The sequence below is a fragment of the Plectropomus leopardus genome, chromosome 11 (assembly GCF_026936395.1).
Source record: "Plectropomus leopardus strain MGB_pleo_1.0 chromosome 11, ASM2693639v1, whole genome shotgun sequence".
In the NCBI taxonomy this organism is placed as follows: Eukaryota; Metazoa; Chordata; class Actinopteri; order Perciformes; family Serranidae; genus Plectropomus; species Plectropomus leopardus.
Window position 1 is genome coordinate 923,738 of NC_142186.1, and position 13,017 is coordinate 936,754.

Below are 13,017 nucleotides of genomic sequence, written 5' to 3' on the forward strand. Positions count from 1 at the left end.
CCCCGGGACCCGTGACAGGATAAGCAGTTACGGCTAATGAATGAATGTACATTGTACATTTGATCAAGTACAAATTCCTTTTTCTAAGTAGCTTTAGTGAACCCAGGTAGATTTCTCCCAATGCTAGCTTTGCAGGAGCTTACCTTTTTCCAGTGTGAAGTCATTGGTAGCATGCAAAGCTGTGCTTTAGAGTAGCTTTCCCAGCACTGGAGGAGACAGGAGCAGATGAATGTGTTAAAAGACTTCTCAGACTAACAGGAATGTATCCTTGCATGTGTGTGATTGGTCTTCAGAGAGCCTTACTGGATGATGTCGTGCGCCTTTGCAGCAAAAGTTGAGACTGGCTCAACTTTTTGGCAGAATAACCCTGCATTGTTACGCCTGAGCCCTCTGTGTCTGCATCAGCACTGCTGATGGACTGGCTTTTTCACACAGGCTTCAGGGTCTGAGCCGCCTTAACACATAAAGCTCGGATCAATGAGTGCATGCACAGTGCTAAAAAAGTTAGTCTTTTCTTAAGGTACAGTAAAATTACATTTTCTCATGTGGATACTAAATGTTTATTCACAGCTATAAACAGTGAGGGAGAGCGACAGCATTTGCAGCATTGTAGTAGAATGATAACAAACAAAACATGATGAAGAAACAGGGGAGAATAACTTCATTTCCAAACATTGTTTCTGCTGACCGACCAGGTACATCTACTCAGGCAAAGCCGAAAAAAGTTGAACTGTGACTTGTGATTTAGCCAGAACTAGCTGGAAACCCAAACAGGAAATGTGCCTCAACTTGTCCATTACATGGGCTTTGGTTGAAGTGAATGAAAATCAAAGTGTAATGTGAACATAACCTTCCCCCTGATGTCTTGTCTTCTCTCCCACAGTGGAACTTCCCTCTGTTAATGCAGGCCTGGAAGCTGGGCCCTGCTCTCGCCACGGGAAACACTGTGGTGATGAAGGTTGCAGAGCAGACACCACTCACAGCTCTCTATGTAGCCAGCCTGATTAAAGAGGTACTGTATACTGTATTTTTTTCTTCATTAACACTTCATCAGTTAATGTGACTTTTAAAACAAAAGAGTGATGGCACTATTCAGTGGGCAAAACAAACTGAATCAAAGTGGGAAATTCTGCTCTCTGAGCCTGGAAGCTGGATGGGCTTGATGCTGGTACCAGTCTGCTGTGTGTGCCCCCCAAAAGTACTAATAGCTGATAATAGAGTTCTACAGTTTCTCTTTGCTTATCAGAGAATTGTTGGCCGCAGTATTAAACAATGGAGGAAAGGAGGAAGCATTTTTTTTGACTCGTGTATCAGAAAATGTAGGCCAGGTTTGATATTCCTGCTACAACACCAGCAATACTTGTACACCAGGCACTATCCTCTCATGTTGGAAAGGCATGTCAAAGCTGAACCTGGTAACTATCATAAAATATTACTTGTAAGGTACACAGACAGTACTCACACAGACTGTATGTTCCTCAGATGTACTCAGTAATAAAGAGTAACAGTTCTCTAGCTGCAGCTGACAGACTTCTGTTTCCAGGTGGGTTTTCCTGAAGGTGTTGTGAACATCCTGCCAGGCCTCGGACCGTCAGCCGGCGCTGCCATCGCAAAGCACATGGATATTGACAAGGTGGCCTTCACCGGGTCTACAGAGGTAAGACAACTCTATGTTTATTGATTTATTTATTTTTTTTATCTCTTTATTGGATTATGTGAACATACAAAAACATAATACGCAACCAAATGAGCATGAAGACCTTTCAGTCAAACAAAGCAGCTTCAGATTTCAAGATAGCCGCAACGTAAGGGTGCACTACACAGGCCTGTCTGCTTGCTTGCTTTGTTAGCTATATGTTTCACGTAATAGTGTGATTTAAATACATTTGACTTGTCAAACTCCTGTAGAAGTCTAGTAAACTCTCTGCTATTGAGCACAACGACTCAAGGCACTGCTCAGCTAAACAATGTCACTGGATCAACAAAATCAGATCTCCCTACAAACATTATGGGATGGCCTACAACTGATGAAAACTGAAATGCTCACTCATCTTGATTCCAAAGTGCATCCAATCCAGATAAAACTGAGCAGCATTCAGATGTCTTTGGATACTCTCGGTGGCCATGTCTCTTCACTGGAACAAGGAGTTGGGACAAACAAGGACAGTCTACAGGCTTGGAACAAAGAGCTAGTCAGGGACAATGCCTACCTGATGGAGGGTTCAGGATCTGGAAAACCAAAGCAGATCCTCCAATCTGCGCTTTGTTAGGATCCCTGAATCCTCTGAGGGCCATGATAATCTTGGCTTCATGTCCCAGTTAATCCCACAGCTAGTTAGAAGAGAAAACTTCCCTGCTCCTCCGGCTATTGAAAGGGCTCACCGTACTCCTACGTTTCCTCATAACGACATTTCTGGTCCAAGGCCCATCCTGATTAAACTTTTGAACTTTCAGGACAGGTGAGAATCCGTCTTGCCAAAGAGAAGAAGGAGCTGGTGTTTAAAGGCATCTACATACAGTCATCCTCAAAATTATTCATACCCTTGCTTATTCTTGTGATTTTTTCATTTAGTGATGAAATGAATGCATGTTTTCAAATTTGAGTATCAGTTATATGTGACCAACAATTGAAAGAATGACAACAATACAAAATTCGAAAAAAAAAAATTTATTTCTGGGGTATTTTATTAATACCATGATTAAAAAATGCCATGTTCAAAATTATTCATACCCCTGACAATATTTCAACAAAAATGTGGTAATTTTTGTCCAGTAGTTACTTCAAGATGTCACAATGGAATAAAAGCCTTTATTTAACATTGGTGGCCAAATGTTAAAGCGAAAAAAGACATCTTTCCAGAAGAGTATAAATAGGGGAAAAGTGTTCAGGTCATTCTCAATTTCTGGTCATCATGGTCAAGAAGAAGGAGCTCAGCGAGGACCTACGTCAGCGTCTTGTTCGTACCCACAGTGAAGGAAAGGGTTACAAGGCCATTTCCAAGCAGTATGATGTCCCTGTTTCAACTGTCCAGAGCATCATCAACAAGCACAAGAGGTTCAACACTGTTAAAAACCTCAGTGGGCGTGGCCGGAAGCGTAAGGTGTCCCCCAAACTTGCTGGGAAAATCACCAACCAACAGACCACAACCAAGGCCCTAATTGAAACGCTTGACCAGGCAGGGACAAAGGTGTCACGGTCCACCATCGAGCGAGTCTTGCACAGAGGAGGTCTCCATGGACGTAAACCTTAGAAGACGCTGCTGCTCAGTAAGAAACATCTGGTAGCTCGCCTGGCCTTTTGTAGAGGTCATCTGAAGCAAGATCACAGCTTTTGGTCAACCATCCTGTGGTCTGATGAGATAAAGTTGGAGTTATTTGGCCATATGGATGCTCAATATGTCTGGAGGAAGAAAGGAGAAGCCTATAGGCCAAAGAACACTGTGCCCACTGTCAAATATGGTGGTGGAAGCATAATGCTATGGGGATGTTTATCCTCTAGTGGCACAGGGAATCTTGTCAAGGTCCAAGGTATCATGAAAAAGGAGGATTACATCAGGATACTTGATGAAAATGTGAAGGAATCTGCTGTGAAACTCCAGCTTGGCCACAACTGGACGTACCAGCAAGACAATGATCCTAAACACACTGCCAAGGTAGTGAAGAAATGGTTCAAGGACAATGATGTCAATGTCCTGGAATGGCCAAGTCAAAGTCCTGACCTGAATCCCATTGAGAACTTGTGGCATCACTTGAAGACCAGAGTGATGGCGAGGAAACCAACCAACCTGACCCAGCTTGAGGCATTCGCCAAGGAAGAGTGGGCCAACATCCCACAGGAGACATGCAGGAAGGTTGTGGACACGTACAAGAATCGTCTAGAAACATTCATAAAGAATAAAGGCTATGCCATTGACTATTAAATAAAGACAATGGACTAGGGTATGAATAATTTTGAACATGGCATTTTTTGGGACTCCATTAATAAAATACCCCAGAGATAAATATGTTTTTGTATTTTGTATTGTTGTCATTCTTTCAATTGTTGGTCACATATAACTGATACACAAATTTGAAAACATGCATTCATTTCATCACTAAATGAAAAAAAATCACAAGAATTATCAAGGGTCTGAATAATTTTGAGGACAACTGTATATCCCGATTTCAGTGCTTAACTCACAAAGTAACGCCAGTGTTTTGGGCGGGTAAACAGAGACTCTGTGAACTCAACTTAGAATACTCTCTCCGATATCCATGCACCCTGAGGGTCATTGTGGATGGCTGCTGTTTACCTGCCACAAAGCTGCTGAAGCTGCCTTCATGTCTTCCATAAACTCTCCATCATAAGAGCAGTCAATGCTAATAGCTTTAGCATAGCGGTACAAACGGGAGCAAATGTCATTACGGCCTTTTGTTTCTGGTCCCTTAAAATCGAGCCGTGTATGAAAAGTTGATTTCTTTGCTACTGTTACGCTGTCATGGTTTTTTCCTCTTGTTCAATATTATTTTCATGTGCGACTGGTTGTTCTATGCCGGAGTGTCTTTCAGTTGTTTGCTATAAATCGACTTGTATGTTTACTTACGTTTTTCGCAAAACCGTAGTATTGTATTGCCGGCTGTTCTCAGTTATTGTTGCAAAGTCGGGTTTTTTTTCTCTTAATTTATTTTATTCTTTTAACAACTTAATTAAGTAATTAGATCATTTTCTTCATGAGCTACTGTTACCATTTCCTTTGTGCAGACAGAGCTTTGTGTTGACTGTTAGTGGTCTCTGCTTATATTGTCTTGACTTTGCCTTCTCACAGAGATGCCTTGGCTTGTGTTGGCTGGGGCTGCTGTGCCTGACTTTGGGTTTGCTTTCTTATTTGCCTGTTTTCTACATTTGCTTTTTTGTTTTGTTGTTTTATCATTTAAACCCCTTTCAACCCTCTTACATTTTTTGTTTAGACTAGCCTCCCTCTTATCTCCTAATAATGTTGGCTCCCAAAAACACAAACTTTGAAACTGGATAGTATTAAATATTTATTATTTTCATCTGAATATCAGAAATCTAAATATAAACTTCACACAATATATTAAGGAACCTACTGGAATCACCCCAACATGTCAGTCTTTACTAGACTGGATACGAAATTAATTAAGATTAGACAGCATAAGAAAATGAACGTTGATCTGTTTATAAATGATTTAATTTCTATTAATTGGGATAGATACCAATTAATACCCAATGTTCAGGATGCCTGGGACTTTTTACTCTCTGAATTCACTCAAGTTATTGACAAGCATGCTCCCTGGAAAATGTTAAAAGTCAAGATCAGATTTTTAACATGTCCTTAAGTACCTGTGAGATACGTGCCATCTGGAAATGTTCACGCATTACTCCACTATATAAAGGTGGTGACTTTCTTGACCCAAATAATAATAGGCTCATTTCTATAAAATGATCTATTGCTCAAACTCATTTTTAATCAATTATCAGACAAATAACATTCTATCACCATTTCAGTCCGGATAAAGATCTAATCAATCTACAATCACTGCTGTCTTAAAATTTACCAATGATGTGTTTTTAGCGTCTGATTCGAGTAATATTACAGGGGCAATTTTTATTGATCTAAAGAAAGCTTTTCGATTTACCTACTTCTCGATAAATTGCATGCTGTTGGTCTATCTCTGAATGCGCTATTATGGTTTAAGTCTGACTTACATAACAAAACAATGCGTTGTTATTTAAAGGAGTAAATCTGATTTATTTACTGAACAAAGAGGTGTACCTCAGGGTTCTATGCTGGGTCCACTTCTTTTTTCTATATTTATTAACAATCTTCCCTTGATTTTTGCCAACTCCTTTGTTCATTTATATGCAGATGACAGTGTCATTTATACCTCTAAACCCCATTTCCACAAATTCAAACTGCACTTCGATCAGATTTCAACATGTTATAAAGCTGGCTTTTCTCAAATAAACTACTCATCAATAAAACCAAATCATACATTATGGTCTTGAGACACAGCCTCAAAACAAAATCTAAAAATGTAATTATAAAATGTAATGATGGTACTTACCGACATGTAGTTGACAAAATCAAATATTTGGGTTTGTGACTTCACCCTGAACTCTCTTTTAAACCTCATATTGATTGTATTCTCCGTAAAATTAAATATGGAACCAATGTACTATAGTGTTCCAAAAACTGTTTCTCATTCTGTGTCCGCAAGAATCTTGTCTTACAACTAAAACACCAATCTAACCTTCTACCCCTTAAAGCAGCATACAATAATCTCTGTGGATTTGTTCTTGGTTGTTCCTTTAATACACATTACTGTACAATGTATAACTTACTTGCATGGCCTCCACTCAACATAAGAAGACACGCTCATTGGTTGCAACTCATCTTTAAATGTATACATTTCAACCACCCTTACTATTTACAACAACATTTGGTTCCCTGTTCCTCATCCTATCATTTAAGGCATTCCACACACTTCTCCATCTCTACAGTTAGAAAAACAATTGGCAAGAGAGCATTCAAGTACAAAGCCTTCAGATTGGAATAATTTGACTATAAATATACGTTTGTCAATGTCAATTCACATATTTCAAAATGGTCTGTCTTGTTATTTTTGGTTAAGCTATTTGTGCTTCAGATGAACTACACTTTAGAAACGATATACTATAATCTATTTGTTTATATTTATGTATACATGTGTGTTCATGTGTGTAAAATATATGTAAACACTAATGTATTTTGCTGGTCTATTATGTGTTCATGGCCTCTTCATGGCTATTAATGCCCATTGGGGTAGCTGTGGCTTAGCGGTAGAGTGGGTCATCCTGTAATCAAACGGTCAGTGGTTCGATCCCCAGCTCCTGCTGGCAACATGTCTAAGTATCCTTGGGCAAGATACTGAACTCCGAATCGCTCCCAATGCCGCGACATTTGAATGTGAGTGCGTGTGAATAATTACTAAGTAGCAAGTGGCACCTTGTATGGTAGGCCACCAGTGTGTGAACATGTGTGTGAATGGCTGAATGTGACAGTGTAGGGTCAAAAAGAAATAACTGTACAAGTACAGTCCATTAAGGCGTGGTGTGCATTAATTAATTTATTTTTCTCTAATTTTTGTGTCTAATTTATATAATTTTTATATAAATAAATAAAAAACAATAAATTAAAATAGAGGAAGAAAACAAGTAGAGAGGCAAGAAAAAAGTTATTAAGACAAGAGATCTAATCAGGCTCCTCCTGAGTGCCTCCCATTAGAGGTGTTCTGGCAAAAGTCCAACTGGGCACCCAGAACATGCTGGAGGGATTACATATCTCATCTGGCCTGGGAACACCTCAGGGTCCCCCAGGAGGAGCTGGAAAGTGTTGCTGGGGAGAGGGACATCTGGAGTGCTTTGCTCAGTCTGCTACAGCCGTGACCAGGCCTTGGATAAGCAGACGACAATGGATGGATGGATAATGACAAGGGTTTTAGATCAACACCTACACACATACCCAATGGTCAGTCACTTAGGAGACAAGTCACGATCCATTCTGTCCAGTTTTCAGTAAAGGTAAAAAATTACCTTTACTGAAAATTAAAATTAAAATTAAAAGTCACTCTCTCCATTGCATAAATACTGTATATGGACAACTCTCCGTTTAATGCCTTCATGTGTTGTTGAAGAATAATAACATGTTGTCTACAAACTAACTAGGGCTGGGGCAACGTGTCGATGTAATCGATTACGTAAATACTTTGATTCATGTAACGTGCGTCGTCACGTCGCACCGTTTCACGGTGCGCTATGAGAGCATGAGCAGCGCAGATTGTGTTGTTTTTGTTTCGGCGTTCATGTTACCAAGTTAGAGCGTGCACACTGCTCGCCTGAGTCAGGTGCTCGGATGCCTGTAAGCTGCAGCACATGTAGAGAAATGGAGGCTCGCTGTTTTTATGCGTGACGCTCGCATTTGTCAGCAGGAATAGACTGCTGACAAACTGAATGATTATATTGACTCCATACCACTTAATATTGCAGTTTTAAGTCTCTCTGTCACAGAGACAAGCAAATACAAAGGGTTGGTTGTTTTACCTCAACTTCCTTGCTTTCCTTTCAAAACAAAAGCTATCTGACTGTGGCTCTGTGGATAGAATACCATCAGTTGCTGATACAATGCATTTTTTTAAACATTTACAGTATGGGGTTGTCAGCTGTGCAGGAGCTTGCGCAACTTCATAAATGAGTGGAATAAATGCTTATAAATGTAAAAATACAGCACTCATATCAGCAGGCAGCGATATGTCTTAAGGCCCAGTTAAGGCTGGACTATTCTGATGCAGAAAGAATGTACTAGTTATAATTATTTCTTTTAGAGAAAAGTTATAGTGTTATTCAAATTGCACTAATTTTACTGTAAAGATGTTTTGTCATTGTTTGTTACTATAACAAAGAGTAACTGTTTTTGTTACTCCTCCTAAAAGTGACTTGGATTTTACATGTTTTTATTTATTTTGCTGTTGGATTGCTAAATTGTAGATTGCACTACATTCTTTTTACTTGAGTGGAACAAGCTCTTGCATTATTTATATTTTGGAGAGACTTTACATCAGGCTGTAAAACACAGATTACCAGTTACGACTGGGCAATATTTGTTGGGGAATAATGCAGTGTTTTAAAATGTTATTTTCATTAAATTTGTTGTTATATTAATTTGATTGATAAAAAATGTATAGTTAGATTAATAAAAAAAAGTAATAGATAGATTAATCAATTAATCGAAAAAATAATCAATAGATTAATCGATCAAAAAATAATCGTTAGGTGCAGCCCTAAAACTAACACCAATATAATATAATGTAATACAATGCAATGCAATGCAATATAATATATAGTCTTAAAAGGGTGACAGTAAGATCCTCCAATCCTAAAAATCTGATTCAAATTCCCTGTCAGCAGAGTATCTCAGGCCCTGCTCCAACAAACTTGAAACTAGCTGTACTTAATATCAGATCCTTGGGTAATAAATCACTTTTAAACAATGCTTTTATAACCTCTTATAATCTTGATTTTATGGTTTTAACTGACATTTGGTTGGACAACAAAAATGGAAATGCTGCTCTTATTGAATCCACCCCAGGAAATTTAGACATAGATTTGAGTTTGAAGCACGACAGAACAAAAAAGGAGGTGGTGTCTGTGCCCTTTTCAGGGACAGATTTCTTTGTAAGAAGCTGTCATTTGGTGAGTTTTTATCCTTTGAATATATGCCCTTTAAAATGGAAGTGAAATTCTCGCTGTGTATCTTCTATACAGTTATTTACAGGCCACCGAAATACTCTCCAAATTTTCTTGATGATTTTACTGAGATGCTTTCAATTATTTTCACAGAATTTGGCTGTGTAGTTATCACGGGTGATTTTAATATACATGTGGATCATGTCTGTGAGAAAAATGCCACACAACTCTCTGCAATACTTGAAATGTTTGATCTTTGTCAACATGTGAGAGAGCCAACCCAAGTCAAGTCAAGTCAAGACAATTGTATTTATAGAGCCCATTAGCACAAAACATGGTTTGCCTCAGAGGGCTTTAAAGTGTACAACATCCCTCTGCCCTTAGACCCTCACATCACCCAAGGAAAAACTCCTGAGAAAAGAACCGGGGGTGGGGGAGGGACTTAGGGAAGAGCGGTAGAGGACAATGAGTGATCCCTCTTCCAGGACGGACAGACGTGCCATAGATGTAAATTCAATCCTGGATTTCACAGAAAGCCAGTGCAAAGAAGCTAAAACATGAGAAATATGATCCCTTTTCTTGGTTCCTGTTAGAACACGAGCGACAGCATTCTGCACCAGTTGGAGAGACCTAAGAGATTTGTTGGGGCAACCGAATAATAGGGAGTTACAGTTATCCAGCCTAGAGGTGACAAATGCATTTACTAATTTTTCGGCATCTGTTTGGGACAGGATACGTCTAATTTTTGCGATGTTACGCAAGTGAAAGAAAGCCGTCCTTGAAGTTTGTTTTATATGGGAGGCAAAAGATAAATCTTGATCAAATAAAACACAAAAGGTTCCTTACAGTTGTGCTAGAGGTCAAGGTAATGCCATCTAGAGAAATAACATCGTTACAAAAGGAGCTTCTGAGGTGTTTGGGGCCAAGAACAATAACTTCAGTTTTGTCTGAATTCAACATCAGGAAATTACGGCGCATATTGTCAGCATAGCAATGGAAATTAATAGAGTGTTTTCTAATTGTTGCCTAGAGAAAGCATATATAAAGTGAAAAGGATTGGTCCAAGCACAGAACCCTGTGGCACTCCGAAGCAGACCTTAGTATGCTCGGAGGATTGATCATTGATGTGAACAGATTGGGAACAATCTGATAAGTATGATTTAAACCAGGCTAGTGCCGTTTTTATATTTTATTACTATGTAAAGCACTTTTAATTGCCCTGTGTATGAAATGTGGTATACAAATAAAGCTGCCTTGCCTTGCCTTCCTTGCCTTGCCCTTAAAATGTTGTTTTGTTGTGTTGTTGGGTGCTTGAATAGATGGAGAAGCGTCATCACATACCAGCACCCAAATCCTGTGCACAAAGACAACTATGGCTCAATATGATAAGGCAAAAGCACTGGATGGTGGCGATCATCAAAACAGACAACTAATCTAACATTAGCTAATGTGCTAAAGAAATAGCTTTACAGAAAATTCCAATATTCCTCTTAATACATCCCTAATTTCTGATTAGGAGGACATGATAACCCTTAATATACATAATGTTAATCATCACTACAACAGTAAATACTTATTAATTTGTGCTCTGCACACGCCAGCATTTTTTATCTGTATCTGTCTGCTGTCGGCTGGGCAGAACTTTGGACCACATGACACAAAACCCTTGGTAATTCAGGTCCTGTGCATGGCTAACAGGCATCTAAGGACTGAAACACCTGTCAGTCTGTCTTGACTACACACACTTGGTGTTTCTATCAGCTAAGTGTAAGTGTCCGACCATTCCACCCTCAGGAAGAAGATAGAAGGTAGATTCATTGGTCATTTTTTAAACAAAGTTTAAAAATCGAAATTACAATTATCCTTGAGTTGAAGTTTGAGTTGATTAAAATCATCAGTTACTATGAAGATTCCACCTGGTTGCTTGGTGATGTTGCTGCTGATGGCATCATTCAGTTCCTGCAGTGCATTTTTTTGAATTTGCATCAGAGTCCCTTGTCCAAATAGCCCCCAATAGGTCAGTCCATCCAGTGCAACAGCTTGATCGGGGATGTCAGGTGTTAACCATGTCTCTGTGAAGATGTGCGCAGAGCAGTCCTAGATCTCCCATTGCTGAGTGAGCCAAAACCACATCTCATCCATTTCACTCTCCTGTGATCAGACACTAGACAAAAAAAGGCTTGGTAGAGGAACGGCTCCTGCCCCGAGTCAGGCCAGCCTCTCCATGATACCGACTCTTCTTCCTCTTTTCGTCCGGCACTTTCACTTTTGTTTCTCCCCTGCGGTCCGACCGGCTTGTTGGCATATTCTGACGGTGGGGACCCTTTCGCGGCCTACTGCATTCAGTCCAAGCCCCACACAACTTTTCCAGATGCTGATAAGTGCCACTCTATCGTAGAAAAGTCGTGCTTCAGCAGAAAGGGCCACGGTGTTTAAATACCATTGCTGAATGAGCCTTAATAGCATCTCATCCACTTTTTTCTCCCGCGAGCAGACATTAGACAGAAAAAGGCTTGGAAGAGGAACAGCTCTCGGTCCAAGTCGGGTCAGCCTCGCCCTGATACCAACTCTCCTCCCTCTCTCCTGTCAAATCATCCATCCTCTGAGTGAGAGCACATGGGTCGGCCAGTCTGGGCCTGGTACAGGTTAGCCCAGCATCCTCCTGTCTCACAAAAGATAGAAGTACCCTGTCAGAAGCAGTCCCATCAAATATTGGCAATATTAGACTGTGATAACATTCTCCGGTCTTTGCTGCAAACACTCCATGACATGTTTTGGTAAGCACAGAATAATGAACAGTATGAGCTCTCTCTGCACTGCAGCTGTTAACAAATCTTCTTTCCGATCTCAGGTCAGCTGTGGTAATTTATATAGCACTAACTTCCACACCAATAAAATCCCTGCTCTCTTTGTTTCCATATCTGTGTCCCTCAGGTCGGTCACTTGATTCAGCAGGCTTCAGGCAACAGCAACCTGAAAAAAGTCACTCTAGAGCTCGGAGGAAAGAGTCCTAACATCATCCTGTCTGACGCCAACAGTAGGTCTCCTGTCTCTCTCCGTAAACAGCTGTGTTTGTGTGCTTCACAGGAAGAACTGCTGCAGTCACACTCTGAAACAGCAGCTCCACCGTGGCTCTGTAGGAATCGGATTGTGACTGTGATTGGGAACATGCACAGCTAAAGCATGGTGAAAGTGGTACAAATGACAAGTCACAAAGTGTAGACTTGTTGAATCTCTACAAGTACATTTAAACCATTGTTAACAAAAAAGTATGTTTAACACCTCAAATCTTGACTTCAGTATTATCTATCCAGTTTTGTGTGTGTTTGTGTGTGTATATATATTTGTGTTTTTTTCTCATTTTTCATACATACGGTTCACAGAATGAGCTAGAAATATAAAACTTGGCCCAATAACTGGAAGTGATATGAAAATGCTTCCTAAGTAATATGACTTCAATCTGCCCCTCAAACCGTGAGTACGATTGAGGTGACGTTTGGCAAACATATGAAGTGTCACTGATTGGTGGATGTGGGCCTGGCCTCTTTAGAATTATGTGCTATATTACTGCTTTGCTTAATTCACTGTGAGATGATAAAAGCTAGAGACATGAAAATTGGCACAATAATGGAAATGAGTTGCTAATGTTTCAGCAAATTTGATCCCCTCCAGCCTCATGGTGTCACTATAATTATCAGCAAAAAAAGTGAACATTTCGAAAGGCCATCGTCAAATTTAAATGCGTTTTACAAAAAAGCCTCTTCGACAATTAAGGCCACCATGATTGATATTAC

The 13,017-nt window shown here is 39.9% G+C and overlaps 1 protein-coding gene across 1 annotated transcript in view; it reads left to right on the top strand.

Annotated features, from left to right (window-relative positions):
* LOC121945102 (aldehyde dehydrogenase, mitochondrial-like) overlaps nucleotides 1-13,017 on the top strand; it is a 40,672-nt gene that overhangs the window by 20,389 nt on the left and 7,266 nt on the right. Inside the window, exons 6-8 of the mRNA XM_042489127.2 lie at nucleotides 884-1,012; nucleotides 1,544-1,657; nucleotides 12,158-12,260. Coding sequence (XP_042345061.1) covers nucleotides 884-1,012; nucleotides 1,544-1,657; nucleotides 12,158-12,260 — 346 coding nt within the window. The remainder of the gene's footprint in view (nucleotides 1-883; nucleotides 1,013-1,543; nucleotides 1,658-12,157; nucleotides 12,261-13,017) is intronic.